The 16,015-nt window shown below is 37.9% G+C and overlaps 1 protein-coding gene across 1 annotated transcript; it reads left to right on the forward strand.

Annotated features, from left to right (window-relative positions):
* The first annotated feature begins 8,955 nt into the window (after positions 1 to 8,955).
* On the forward strand, positions 8,956 to 12,834 carry LOC148267363 (uncharacterized). Its single transcript, XM_088216083.1, has 2 exons — positions 8,956 to 9,036; positions 12,463 to 12,834. The coding sequence occupies exons 1-2, from the start codon at positions 8,956 to 8,958 to the stop codon at positions 12,832 to 12,834; spliced, it is 453 nt and encodes a 150-aa protein (XP_088072209.1).
* The last annotated feature ends 3,181 nt before the right edge of the window (positions 12,835 to 16,015 follow it).

The raw sequence follows: 16,015 nt of genomic DNA on the forward strand, positions 1-16,015 counted from the left end.
TACAATACAATAACTACAATTGTAACTCCCACAATAACTAGGTTAATTATGTGGTAATTACAATTGTAACTCCAACAATAACTAGACTAATTATAGGCATATAACTGTTATGTAACTCCTTGTAATTCCAATCTTCTTAACTAACACCACTAATTGTTTGTGGCACCATATAGTTATGGGCTCATTCTTGTAATAATACTAAGACAAGACTTAAGCCCAAAATGAGTTATGCACAAGGTGTTGATTTAGAATACAATTGTTATTACTTGTATTTCAATTTTGATTTCCTATTTTAATTGTTCTTGGTGCTTGTTTGGATTGGGATCAAGGGATATCATTTATCTTTTTTGGGTTCTCTTTAACTTCCACCATTTGGGTGATTGAATAAATTTGATTCCTTCTTTACTTGTGATCTAAATTCCGTTCTAAACCAAAGTCAAAATAGTGATTAACAGGAACCTGCCAACCAATGTTGTTGAGGTACATAGTTGCCTTGGTTTCGCTAGCTATTACTGGCAATTCATTGATGGGTTCTCCAAGATTGATGCTCCATTGACTAGCCTCACCAAGAAAGGTGAACCTTTTATTTGGGATTACGAATGCGATGAAATTTTTACTGAGTTTTTGAAGTATCATTTCACCTCTGTTCTAGTGTTGATCCTCTCCAAAAATATTAGAAGATTTCAGGTTTACTATGATGCATCTCATATGGGTTTGGGTTGTGTTTCGATACAACACGGTTGGGTAGTCACTTATGGATCCCGACAATTGAAGCTTCATGAGCGTAACTACCCTATTCACGACCTGGAGTTGGCAGCCATAGTCTTTACCTTGAAGAAATGGTGCCATTATTTGTACAGTTAGACATTTAAATCTACACTGACCACAAAAGTCTGAATTATATATTTTTGCAAAGGAAATTGAATATGACACAGAGATGTTGGATAGACCTCCTAAAGAACTACGACTGCAAGATCATCTACCACCCCGGTAGATGTAATGTAGTCGCAAATGCTTTAAGTTAGAAGGAGTCTGCTTTGTTGGCACAAACCATGGCCTCCAGTTTTAAATTAGTTGATGTTAAGCAGGCACTCCGCCTTAACCACTATGGCAATGGTGCTTACCTCACCTAGATTCGAGATTTGTCTGATCTTTTAATGAAGATTTGGGAAGTTCAATTTACTGACCTAAAAATCGCCAAAAATTTTAGTCAGTTTATTTCTACGAGTTTCCTAATTTTAGGCTTATGGATGAGGGATTATGAAGATTTTGGGATCGTATTTGGGTCCCTGTCGCTATCAGGATGGACGTTCTCAAGGCTGCCCATGCATCCAAACTATCTATCCACCCTAGGAGTACAAAGATGTACCTGGAACTGAAGCATCACTATTGGTGGCCTAGAAAGAAGAAGGACATTATCGACTATGTCTTCCGATGCCTTACTCACTAACGAGTTAAGACAGAACACTAAAGATCCAACAATTTGTTATAAGGCCTCCCTATTCCGGAATATGAGTGGGAGCATGTGACCATGGATTTTATCACCGGTCTGTCCCAGGACATGCTCCAGTTGCAATGCAATATGGGTCATTATTGACAAATCAACCAAGACTGATACCAATCAAAACCACATATTCCACCAACAGACTAGCCAACCTGTACATCGATGAGATTGTTCGACTCCACACTGTCGCCTTATACATTGTGTCTGACCAAGATCCTTGGTTTACCTCTCTTTTTTGGGATAGCTTCTAAGAAGCACTTGGTTCAGGATTGTACTTCAGCACTCACTATCATCTCTAGACTGATGGCTAGTCTGAATATACTATCCAGACGCTCAAAGACATGTTGCACCCTTGTGTCCTGGACTTTAGCTATAACTAGTATGAGTATCTTTCCCTGTGTAAATAACAGTTATCATTCCAACATCAGCATGGCTCTGTATGAAGCCTTGTATGGTAGGCCTTGCCGTTCTGCACTTGTTGGAATAAATTTTGGAACCAGCATCATTTGGGACATGATTTCATCTAGGATACTATCGAGAAAGTTGCTATCACTCGAAGGAACTTAACCACCAACTAGAATTGCCAGAAAAGCTATGTCGACAACCATAAAAGTCCTTTGGAATTTGCAGTTGGTGATAAAGTCTTCCTTAAAATCTTCCCTTACAAGGAAAAAATGCAGTTCGAAAAGACTGAAAAGTTAAGCCTCAATCATGTGGGAACTTTTTAGATCATGGAATATGTTAGACTTGAGGCGAATAGCCTTGCTCTACCCTAAGAGCTTGCAGGTCTACATGATATTTTTCACGTCTCCATGCTCAAAAGGTACCACCCTGACCCTTCTCACATCATTCCTCGTAAGGAAATGTAGGTTCAAACTGATATGACATACAAAGAACTCCCCACAAAAATCCTTGATTAGACTGACAAGGTTTTGCGCAACAAGAGAATTCCTATGGTGAAGGTGCGGTGGCAACACCACACTCTAGAAGAGGCGACGTGGGAGTTGGAGAGCATGATGTGAGAGAAGTTCCCATACCTATTCATGAAAAATATGGGGGATCAAATTTTCTATGGTGGGGGGAATGTAACACCCCAAAAACCTTCGTGCTTAATTTATAATGTAAACCCCTACCTATTCAGGCCCTAAGGCCATTTAAACTCCTTAATATTTCCTAATTTAATTTTATATTTATTTAGTTAAATGATTATTGAAATTATTTATTTTAATTATCTCATAGGAAATTTTGTTTTAGAAATTAAATAAAATAATTTCAAGGAAAAACAGAGAAAAGCCAAAAACTTCAGTGGGAATGCTCGCGAAAAAAATCTAGCTTGTGCATCGCATATGTGTGTGTGCATGCGGCCAACACAGGACGTGTGCACTATGCACAAATCCCATCCATGCGGGGTACAAGGTGCAGTATGCGCACGCGTCCCATCGCGTGCAGATGGGAACATAGCTCTACGTGACCTGTGAACTTGTTGCCCGCGCAGTAAGCCTGCTCGAAGGAGGCCTGTGCACAATAGTCCTGCGTGCATGGCTGGCTAGTCCTACGGCGCATGGTAAGCTGGGGCAGCATGTGTTGCCACAGGCAAGGCGTGCCACCCCCTTGGGTGCTGCGCACCTCCATCGGGTGGTGAGCTCTATTGATTGAGCAGCATGTCGCTGACGGCTTGGGTGGCGTGCCGCCATCACTTGGGCAACATGTTGCTGTTGTTTGAGTGGCATGCCTTCAATTTTCATGCCATATCACATCGTGTCGTCTATCCATCGGTCACATCATCAATCGACACATCTAACCTTTTTCGTTAATTTTCTCTCTTCTACAAATTTTGCCACTTGGCTAAAACTAACGGTCCCCATTTTCTATAAATTAAGTCCCCTCCCTTCCCATTTCTTCATCACTTCCATTTCATTCTTCCATCCTCCAAGAGCTTAGAGAGAGAGAGAGTGATCTAGAGAAAGAAGGAGAGGAGAAGAAGAAGAAAGGTGTAGGAAAACTTCAAGGTTTCGATAAGGAATTTAGTATTTACTTTTTTTAAGGAGTATTTCTAGAGTCAAAATTTATAAAGCTTGAAATTATGATTTGTATGATTATGTTAAATGTCAAGACAAAGCATGTTATATGATCCTCTATGCACTTGATGATTTCATGTAATTTTAAATGATATAATTTTTGTGATCAATTTCTAAAATGCAAAAAAGGAGATTAAGTATAAAATGGCATGAAAAATATGAATCTATATTGACATGCATAATGCATCAAATATTTCATTAGGCTTTTTATCTCTGAGGGATTTCTATTTTCTGCCTCCCCCATTTGGTCTGCAAAGACATGAGAGGATTGTTCCCTGTAGATGACGGTGTACCCTCTCACGAGAGTGGTGATGCGAATTATCTGTTAGGGGTCAACTTTGGCTAAGTATCGTCGTGTCTATAAACTTTTGATAGGACCATTGTGGTTGGTATGGCCGTGGTGATAAATTGTGTCATGGTTTAGCAAGTCGGAAATGTACTGTTGACAAATTGTCGTTATATATCTTATCTGGTCATTCTACATAGGTAGTCAAAAATCCGTATCTGTCCTCAATAGATGGAAGTTGGAACGACTTCGCGAAACATGACATAAACATTTGAGCATCTCATGATTTATTTGATTTTCTCTATTATCAACATGATTGATTTGATTGTTATGACTATGACATGATAGATCTGATGTTTTTATAAAGTAATAAAATATTTTCATAAATTAAGAAAAGAACCTTGGCGTGAACCTTGATGGTAAGTGTTGATGACATAATAATTTACTTTTAAAATCTTATGATGTTATTTAAATATTATTTTGTTTACTGAGTATATAGAACTCACCCTTTCCATGCTCTCCCCAAATGAGGAAGATAGTGAGGAACCAATTGTTGACCTACCCCTTGAAGTCTATGAGGATCCTATGGAGCCACAAACCTTGAGTGCATGACTTGTCCCATACTTTGATGAGTCCATTCACATAGTGAACGAAGTGGCCCTTTTTGTATTTTGTTGTTTTGTTATTTTGTTATTTTGTATTATGTTGCCACTTTTGTCCTCAGTTATATATCTATTAAGCACTCATAATCGGTTTCTGTATCTGGCACCCTTATTGCCTTAATTAGCATTTGGGATATCACAAATGGTATCAGAGTAGTTACGCGAACCAAATCCCTTACAACTAAGGCTGTAGATAGAAAGCCCTTTAAAATAACTAGAAAAATGAGTCATCTTTCCAAAACTAGACCACCAATTCGTGTCTTCTTTTTATTTTGTAGAAATGATGCGATGGAGACCTTCTGTTGAACGTACCGAAAGACTTGAGGTCGAAGACCATCTGACCAGGATCGAGTTTACTGAACTCTTTCGAGCTATCCAAGGACCAACCGTAGGCATAGGATAGAACCAAGCCAACCCTTGCCAATATCCTACCCCATAATACCAACCAGCCGAAAGGTTTATCTCTCACAACATAGTGGAATTTAGGAAGCTTAACCCGCCATACTTCGAAGGTGGCCCTCACACCTTAGTAGTTGAAGCCTTGATCCTACAAATAGAGAAATATTTCTCTGTCTTAAACCTAACCGAGGAATAAAAAGTGCCCCTAGCAGCCTTTATACTGACTGGTGAAGCAGACACTGGTGGCGACTCAAAAAGGAAGTCCTACCTACCCCTATAACTTAGAAAGTTTTCATGGACACATTCTTTGATAACTTTTTTCCAGCCTATGTTCGAGAGAAAATGGAGAAGGAATTTTAGGACCTTCACCCGAAAAATTTGACGGTTGCCCAATATACAGCCTAATTTTTCCAACAGTCTAGGTTTGCCATTCTAATGGTCACCCCCAAAAGTCATAAAGTTATCAAGTTTTTGAAGGCCTTTCGTGCCAATAACTATGATTGGGTTGTGATACTGAGACCCAACTCGAATGCCGAGGTGCTAGAATATGCCCAGTTGGCCAAAGACCTTATCTCGGCTAAGCACCAATGCATTACCCGATTCCGTACCCAACAACAACAACACCAACCTCAACAACCCATAAGAAGATTGCCTGACCCAGTAAGTAGACACCCTAATAAACGACTCCAAGTTACCCCAACCCCTACTCTAACTCCACCTACTGGACAACCTACCTGACCTTCCTAACCATGCCAGCATTGTGGTTGCTCGTATGGTAATCTACCCTGTTGGCGTAGTAATCACGCCTGCTATCAGTGTGGAAGCACCCAAAACTTTATAAAGGACTACCCTCAGCGATCGAAGGACGTGGCCAGACCTATAACCTAGGGTCATGTGTATCACCTTGATGAACTTGGTGCCCTCCCCACTCCTATCCTTATCCAAGGTATTCTTTCTATCCATGACACTTCTGTCAGAGCTCTAATCGATAGAGGTGCTACCCACTCTTTTATTTCTTGTACATTTTCTTGTAAATTAGATATTAGACCTGAACCTTTCAGAGAAATATTAGTTGTGAAAACTCCCTCTAGAGAATTATTAGAAGCTCACTGTATGCATAAAAATTGTAAAATAAAAGCTTTAGAAATAGAAATATTTATAGATCTAATACTCTTAGATTTCTCAAGGTTCGACATTATTCTAGGAATGGATTGATTAGAAAAATATAGGGAAATTATTAATTATGAGAATAAAGTTGTAACCTTGCGATCCACAAAAATAAAATAAAAATCTACTTTTGTTATTCTCTAACTATTGAATAAACAAGAATATGGATGCTGATCCTACTGTGTATTTCATTCCCACTATTTGTAACTTTTTGGAAGTCTTTCAGGAAGAATTACTTGGTTTACCTCCCCCGCGGAAGATAGATTTTTCTATCGACCTACTTTCTGGAACTCAACCAATCTCAAAACCTACTTATGCATGAGTCACACTAAGCTCGTAGAATTAAAAAACAAGCTTTCTGAACTTATTTGTCAGAAATTCATCCGCCCTAGTCATTCCCCTTGGGGCACTTTGGTGCTATTTATGAAAAAGAAAGATGACTCCCTCAAACTATGCATAAACTACTGAGAACTCAATCGGTTAATAATAAAGAGCAAATATCCTCTAACTTGTATCGACAATCTTTTCGACAAGTTACAAAGAGCAACGGTCTTCTCTAAGATTGACCTCAGATTGGGATACTACGAATTGAGAGTCAAAGAATAAAATATTTCGAAGACTACCTTCTAATGTCGTTATGGCCTGTACGAGTTCAAAGTTATGTCGTTCAGGTTAACTAATGCCCCTGTTGCTTTCATGGATCTTATGAACAAGGTTTTGGCATGCACTGGATCAATACATCATCGTATTTATTGATGACATCCTAGTGTACTCTAAGAGCCCAAAAGAACATGCAGTCCACCTATTTCAGGTACTGGGGACACTTTGTCAAAATCAGTTATTTGCTAAGCTCAACAAATACTCTTTTTAGTTGGATCGAGTCTCATTTCTTTGTCATCTAATTTTGAGTGAAGGAGTTTTTATGGATTCAGCCAAGGTTGAAACAGTGATCAATTCGAACATGCCCACTAACATAATTGAGGTACGTAGTTTTCTTGGCTTGACAGGTTACTACCAATAATTCATCGATTGATTCTCTAAGATTGCTGCTCCGTTAACATGTCTCACTAGAAATAGCATACCTTTTGTTTGTGATTATGAATATGGTGAATGCTTTATGGAATTAAAGTATCGTCTTACCTCTGCTTCGATGTTAAACCTCCCCGACAACACTGGAAGATTCAGGTTTACTGTGATGTATCTCATATTGGTTTGTGATGCATTTTAATGCAGCATTGTAGAGTGGTCGCTTATGGATCCAAACAGTTGAACCATGAGCATAACTACCCTACTCACAATCTGGAATTAGCGGCCGTGATCTTTGTCTTGAAGATATGGCGTCATTACCTGTTTGGTCAGACCTTTAAAATTTATAGTGGCCATAAAAGTTTAAAATATAGTTTCTCATTGAGGGAGTTGAACATGAGATAGAGACATTGGATGGACCTCTTGAAGGACTGTGGCTACAAGATCATCTACCATCTCGATAGAGGGAATGTAGTTGCAGATGCATTAAGCCAAAAGGAATCCGCTATGTTGGCCCAAACTATGGCCTCTAGTTGGAAACTAGTTGACACTATACAGGCACTCTACCTCAACTATTATGGCAATGGTGCCTATCTCGCTCAGATATGAGCTTTACCTGATTTTTTATGAACATTTGGGAAGCTTAGTCCACATACCAAGAAATCACCAAAAATTTGAGTAAGTCCACTTCTGATGAGTTTCCTAATTCCAAGCTTACTGATGATGGGTTGTGCAGATTTTGGGACTGTATTTGGGTCTATGTCACTGTCAGGATAGATGTTCTTAGGCTGCCCATGCCTTTAAACTATCTATCCACCCCAGGAGTACCAAGATGTACCGGGACTCGAAGCATCAATGCTGGTGGCTGGGAATGAAGAAGGACATTATCAACTATGTTTCTTGATGCCTTGCCAACAAGTTAAGACAGAACACCAGGGACCCAACAGTTTGTTACAAAGCCTCTAGCATGTAACCATGGATTTTTTTACCGGTCTACCCAGGACCTCTTCCAGTCGTAATGCTATTTGGGTCATCATTGATAGATTAACCAAGACCGTCCACTTCTTATCCATCAGAACCATTAACTCCACCAGCAGATTAGCCCACCTGTATATCAATGAAATTGTTTGACTCCATGGCGTCCCCTCATATATTGTATTCGATCGAGATCCTTGATTTACCTCCCACTTTTAGGATAGCTTCAAGAAGTGTTTGGGTTTGGATTATACTTCAGCACTGCTTATCATTCCTAGACTGATGGTCAATCTGAAAGCACTATCCAGACGTTAAAAGACATATTACGTGCTTAGTGATAACTAGTAAGAGTATCTTCCCTTGTGTGAATTTACTTATAATAACAGTTATAATTCTAGCACCGACATGGCTCTGTATGGAGCCTTGTAGGGTAGGCCTCGCTGTTTTTCCACTTGCTGGAGCGAAGTGGAAAATCAGCATTGTTTGGGACCTAACTTTATCTAGGAGACTATTAAGAAGGTTGTTATCATCTGCAGGAACTTGGCCATCACCTAGAATTGCCAGAAGAGTTATGCTAATAATCGCAGAAGATCCTTAGAATTCGCTATTGGTGACCAAATCTTCCTCAAGATTTTCCCCTATAAGGAAAAAATGCAGTTCGAGAAAAGAGGAAATTTGAGCCCCTTTTATGTGGGACCTTTTCAGATAGTGGAGCATGTTGGACCCGTGGCATACCACTTTGCTCTGCCCCAAGAGTTTGTGGGTCTACATGATGTTTTCCATGTCTCCTTGCTTAAAAGGTACCACCCTGACATTTCTCATATCATTCCTCACGATGAGACGTAGATGTAAGCTGATATGACGTATGAGGAATTCTTCGCAGAAATTCTTGATTGGACTGACAAGGTTTTACGCAACAAGAGGATCCCCATGGTGAAGGTACAATGGCAGCACCACACTCTAAAAGAGAGGACATGGGAATTGGAGAGCGAGATGAGATAGAAGTTCCAAAACTTATTCATGACGAATTTGGGGGGACCAAATTTTCTAAGGTGGGGGGAATGTAACACCTTGCAAACCTTCGCACTTAAATTGTAATTGCGAAACCCTTATTTATTCGGGCCCTAAGGCCACATGAACTCTTTAAATTATTTCGTAATTTTAATATCGTATTTCATAAAATTTATTCAAATTTTTAATTTTATTTTGAAAATTATATTATTATTATTTTTGTTATTTTTATCGATATTATTTTATTATTTTATTTTTAAAAATAAATTTTCAGTAGAAAAGACAGAGAAAATGGTAGAATCCAGTAGGAAAGGACTTGCCCACGTAGGCATCGCACGTCGCATGCGCACGGCCAACACAGGACGTGCACACTGTGTGTACGTACCATCCGCACAAGGTGCATGGTCGGTCTACACGCAGGTCCTATCGTGCGTAGACTGGCGCGGCCTGTGTCTGGGCCTGTGCATAGTAGGATAGGAAGGTGCACCTACAGGCTAGGCCTGCAATGCGTAGCTGACTAAGGAGGCATGTTGCTGCCTTGGGCAATGTGTTGATGCCCCCTTGCGCGTCGTCCGCTGCTTGGGCAGTGTGCACCGCCAGTTGGGCGGTGTGCTGTCGCCATCTTGGGTGGTGTGCCACCATCAGTCGAGAGGCTTTCTCTATTTTTTACACCGTTGTCACGTCATGTCACGTCACTCCTTTCCCTTTCAACTTTCTCTCTCTTCAACATATTTGGCCACTTGGCACAAATCTAACGGTCTCCATTTTCTATAAATAGGGACCCCTCTTTTCCATTTTTTCTCATTACTTCTATTTCATTCTTTCGTCCTCTAAGAGCTTAGAGAGAGAGTGAGTGATCTAGAGAGAGAGAGTAGAAGAAGAAGAAAGGTTCAAGAAAATTCAAGGTTTCGATAAAAAATTTAGTATTTACTTTTAAACATCTTGAGGAGTATTTCTAGAGTCAAAATTTATAAAGCTTGAAATTATGATTTGTATATTATGTTAAATGTCTTGATAAAGCATGTTATATGATCCTCTATGCACTTGATGATTTGCATGTAATTTAAATGATATAATTTTGTGATTAATTACTGAAATCTAAAAAGGAGATTAATTATGAAATGGTATGAAAAAATATTTTATCTGTATTGACATGCATAATGCATGAACTATTTCGTTAAGCTTTTTATCTTTAAGGGGTTTCTGTTGCCCCCTCCCCCATCTAGTTTTGAAAGACATGAGAGGACCGTTCTCTGTCCATCATAGCATACCCTCTTGTGAAAGTGGTGATGCAAATTATCTGCTAGAGGTCACCATTGGCTAAGTACTGCCATGGCTATAGACTATCTGATAGGACCACTATGGTGGGCACGACCGTAGTCATAAATCGTGTCATGGTTTGGCAAGCCGAAAATATGATGTCGGAAAATTTTTGTTTTATATATCTGATATGGTCATTTCGTATGGGTGGTAGAAATCTGTTTCTGCCATTAGTAGATGGAGGTCGAAACAACTTCGCGAAGCATGACATGAAAATCTGAGTATATAATGATTTATTTGATTTTCTTATTATCAGTATTATTGATTTAAATGTTATAACCATGACTTGATGGATTTGACTTTTTACAAATAAATAAACTATTTTCATAAATTAAAAAAGAACCCTGACGTGACCCCTGATGGTAAGTGTTAATGACATAATTATTTACTTTGAAAATCTTATGATGTTATTTAAATACTGTTTTTCTTACTGAGTATATTGAACTCACCGTTTCTATGTTCCCTCAGATGAGGAAGATAATGAGGAACCGATCGCTAACCTACGCCTTGAAGTCTATGAGGATCCCATAAATCCAAAACCTTGATATTCATGACTTGTCCCACACTCTAATGAGTCCATTCAAATAGTGAAAGAAGTGGCCTTTTTTGTATTTTGATATTCTATATTTTGTTGCCACTTCCAACCTCAGTTATATCTGTGTAATGGAAACTCATATATTTTGGTAATTGATTTGTAATAATTTGCTCCACTGCATACAATTATCTATCATGCACTTGTAATCTATTTCTGTATCTGGTACCCTTATGCCTTAATTAGTATTTGAGATGTCACAGCTGTACTTCGCTAAAGTTGATCCCTACAATCATATCGCATCACCACTCTCGTCAGAGGGTACGTTGTCATTTACAGGGAATGATCCTCTCACGTCTTTTCATACCAGATGAGGAAGAAACAAAAACTTTTCAGAGATAAAAATCCTAACAAAATATTTTATGAATCATGCATACTGATACAATACATACTTCTCATACTTATCCATCATTTCTTGCTTCATTACTTCACCATCGTACAATGTATCATGCATCGACATTTATCCAAGTATTTAATCGTTTTAATTAAACGTGCAAATAATCGATTTACATACATTCATAAAAACATCCATTAACACAAAATTATTTTATTTATGCATACAAGATTAAACACAGAATTATTTAATTTAAACTTCGTTAATTTAATCTAAAAATACTCCTAAGGATGTTTAAAAATAAATATTAAATTTCTTACGAAAACCTTTGTGTTTTCTATGCCTTTTCTTCTTCCTTTCCTCTCATTCTCTCTGTAGATCACTCTCTCTCTCTCTGAAGTCCTTTGGGGAATGGAAGAATGAAGTGGAAGTGGTGAGGAAATGGTTAAGTGGGGGTCCCTATTTATAGAAAATGGGGACCATTAGATTTGTACCAAGTGAAGAAAGCTATTGAAGAGAGAGAAAGTCAAGGTGAAATGATGAGATGTGATGACCGATGGCTGTGACCAATAGATGGACGACGGGATGTGATAGCAGTGTAAAAATCAGAGGTATGCCACCCAAACGACAGTGGTACGTTGCTTAAGCAACGACATCATGCTGCCTAAGTCGAAGCCATGCCAACCAAGCCAGTGCTTGCCACCCAAAGGGGACGGATGATGCCCAAGGGGGCAGTGCGCACTACTCGAGTAGTGTTTCAAGCCCCACCCTACCGTGCACACATGCAAATTTAAATACAAATTATCTACAAATAATTTAATTAAATTTTCTGCCATTTTTCCTCCGTTCTTCTCTTGAAATCTTTTTAATTAAATTTAAATACAAATTATCTACAAATAAAATAATTTTAATAATTATTTAACTAAATAAATGCGAAATTAAAATATGAAATTCTTCAAGAAATTCAAATTCAAAGAGTTTAAACGACCTTAGGGCCTAAATAAATTGGGGTTCACATTACAAATTTAGCATAAAGGTTTGTCGGGGTGTTACACCATGTCTTCCTCAAGGTATTTCCTTATAAGGGTAAAATGCAGTTTGGTAAAAGGGAAAAGTTGAGCCCTCAATTCATGGGACCTTTTATGATGTGAAGCGTATCAAACCCATGGTGTACTGCCTTGCTCGGCCTTCAAAGTTTGTCGGTATGCATGATGTTTTTTATGTCTCCATATTTAAAAGGTACCACCTTAACCCTTCTCACATTATTCCACACCAAGAAATGCAGGTTCAAGTGAATATGACTTATGAGGAGTTCCCCATTGAAATCCTTGATTGGACTAATAAAGTCTTGAGCAACAAAAGGATCCCAATTGTAAAAGTGCAATGGCAACACCACACTTCAGAAGAGGCACTATGGGAACTGGAGAAAGAGATGCGAGAGAAATTTTTACATCTATTTGTAACAAATTTGGAAGACTAAATTTTTTAAAGGTGGGGGGAATGTAACACCCCGAAAACCTTCATTCTTAATTTTTGTAAAACCTCTATTTATTCGGGCTCTAAAGCCATTAATTCTTTAAATTTATTTTTTGATTTTCAAATAAAAACAAGTTTGAAATTTGAAATTTTATGTTTTGCATACTTATTATTTATTTATTTATGTATTTATTTATTTTATTTGTTTTTACTAATTTTAAAAATTTTAGGAAAAAACAAAGAAGAAAAACGGCAGAGAAATCTCGTGGAAAGGCTAGGGGAAAATTTTCCACGCCTGCGGGGGCTGTTTGGGGGGTATCACCATCCCTCGTCCAGCGTGCCTCTAATTTTCGCACTGTAATTGCATCGCCATCATCTCGTCAGCCATCCATCAACCATGTCTGTCAGTCATTGCGTCACATCAATCTACTTTTTTCCTCCCTCTCTCCTCACAAATATATGCCACTTCGCAGAAATCCAATGACTCTATTTGTGTATGAATAGGGGCCCTTTCCACCACTCCTTCATCACTTCATCTTCATTTTCCAATTCACCAAAACAATTCTAGAGAGAGAGAGAACTAAAGAGAGAATAGGAAAGAATATAAGGAAGAAGAATGTAGGAAAAACTTCAAGTTTTCGGTAAGGAAACTCGATATTTATTTGCTCATTCTAGGGAGTATTTCTAGATAAATAAAAGGAATATTGCATGAATATGATATAGCTTGTTACATGTTTAACTATTGTTATGATTTAAATATATCTACGTAAATATTCCATAATATTGCATGATTTGTATCATTCTAACAAGTAAATGAATATGATGCCATGATTAGATATGAGGCAAGAAGCATGATGCTGTTTAGCCAACATATGAAATAAATATTAACATTTACATCCATGGTATTTAAATTAATATGATCCATTAGGCTTTTCATCTCTGAGGGGTTCTGTTTCTCCCCCATCTAGTCTAAAATAATGTAAGAGGACAGCTTCCTGTAGATGACGGTGTACCCTCTTACGAGAGTGATGACGCGATATGATTGTGGGGGTCACCTTGGCGACATAGGGCTGTGACTATAGTTTACATATAGGACCACTGTTGTTGGCACGACCGTGATCATAGAACGTGTCATGGTTTGGCAAGCCGTAAATGTGTTGTGGTTTAGCAAGGCACAAATATGCGGAAAATGATATGAAGTGAAATGGTCTTTCCACATTGTTGTTGGAAATTCGTATTGCCCTTAGTAAATAGAGATTTGAACGTTTTCGTGCGAAGAATAAGTAAAGGATGGAAAGAAAGCATGATATGATATGATTTGTTTGATTTTCTCTATTTATACATGACGAAATTATATGTTTGATGTAATTGACTTGATGTTGATGTTTTTTTAAATAAAATATAAGATTTTCTTTATTATTGAAATGGACCCCCATGCACGTTCTTCGATAGTAAGCAGATAAGGTATTATTTTTAAATTTAATTACTTTTAAAATCTTAGTAATATCAATTAAATACTATTTTTCTTACTAAATATATGGAACTCACCCCTTTCCATGCCCTCCCTAAATGAGGACGATAGTGAGGAACCACTCGAGACTTGCCCATTGAAGCCTTTGAGGATCCCGTGGATCCGTGAATCGTTACAAGTGTATATTTGTTTTTCGCACTCTAATGAGTTCAGTTTTGGAGAGGCTTGTATTTATTTTGGTGTTGCCTTAGTAATATAAGATTTGGAACTCAAATTTTATTTTTTAAGGGATTGTAATGTATTTTATTCTGCTGCATGTAATTGTTTTAAATGCGCTCGTAATATGTTTATGTATCTAGTACTCTTATATTTTAATTAGTATCTGGGATGTTAAAATAAACCCTAAACCCTAAACCCTTAAACTCCTAAACCCCTAAATCCATAAAATCCTAAATTCTGGGGCCTAAACCCTAATCCCTAAACCGTAAAATATTAAACTCTAAACCCTAAAACTTAAACTCTAAAACCCTAAACTTTAAACCCTAATTCCTTAAACAACTATAACAATAACCCACAAAGCCCAAACCCATAAGGTCTAAGCCGTAAGCCTTAAATCCTAAACACTAAGTCCTAAATCCTAAACCCCTAAACCATAAAACCATAAACTCTAAACCTAAAATCCTAATCCCTAAACACTAAATCGTAAACCCTAATTCCCTAAACCCCTAAAACCCCAAAATAAAAAATTGCTAAAATGCTAAACTCTAGATCGTAAAAACTTAACCCTAAACCCCAATGTTAATCTTAAACTATAAATCCTAGAACCCTAAACCCATAAACCCTAAAATCTTAAATCTCTAAAATCCTAAATCTTAAATCCCTAAAGCCCTAAACCTCAAATCCTAAACCTTTCACCTTAAATCCTAAATGCCGAATATAAAGTGTTAAAACATACACTTAACCCTAAATTCCAATGCTAATCTTAAACTATAAACCCTAGAACCCTAAACCCCTAAACCCTTAAAATCTTAAATCCCTAAAACCCTAAACCTTAAATCCCTAAACCTCAAATCCTAAACGCCTAAGCCCAAAGCCCTAAGCCCAAAACCCTAAGCCTGAAGCCTTACGCCCTTAGCCCTAAGCCCTAAGCATTACGCCTTAAACCAGCACCCTAAGAACTAAGCTTTGACCCCTAAGTCCTAAGACCCTAAGCCTTAGGCACAAAGCCCCAAACCCTAAATCATAAACTATAAACCCTAAAACCTTAAACACCTAAACTTTTAAAACCCTAAGCCCTAAGCCCTATGTCCTTAGCTCTCAGACCTAAATCCTTAGCCCTAAGCCTTAGACCCTAAATCCTAAACTTTAAAACATCAAACCATAAACCCAAAACCCTAAAACCTAAACCCTTAAACTCCTAAACCTCTAAATCCATATAACTCTAAATCCTAAGCGCTAAACCATAAACCCTAAACTTGAAAGCCATAAGCCATAAACTCTAAACCCTAAAGTCCAAAATCCTAAACCATAAACCCTAATTCTTTTAAGCGAAACCCTGAAATCCTAAACCACTATAACACTAAACCTCAAGGCTAAAAGCCCTAATAAGCCCTAAGCCCTAACCCCTAAAACTTGAAAGCCATAAACCTTTAAACTCTAAGCCCTAACCTCTAATATTTAAAACCTTAAAGTCCTAAACCCCTAAGCCTTAACC

The sequence above is a fragment of the Carica papaya genome, chromosome 3 (genome assembly GCF_054855325.1).
Source record: "Carica papaya isolate Zhongbai chromosome 3, ASM5485532v1, whole genome shotgun sequence".
NCBI lineage: Eukaryota > Viridiplantae > Streptophyta > Magnoliopsida > Brassicales > Caricaceae > Carica > Carica papaya.

Coding starts and splice junctions, on each gene's coding strand:
- LOC148267363 (XM_088216083.1), top strand. CDS start 8,956: ATGACGTATGAGGAATTCTTCGCAGAAATTCTTGATTGGACTGACAAG. Junction 9,037..12,462: donor AGAGGATCCCCATGGTGAAG/GTACAATGGCAG, acceptor GTTTGGTAAAAG/GGAAAAGTTGAGCCCTCAAT.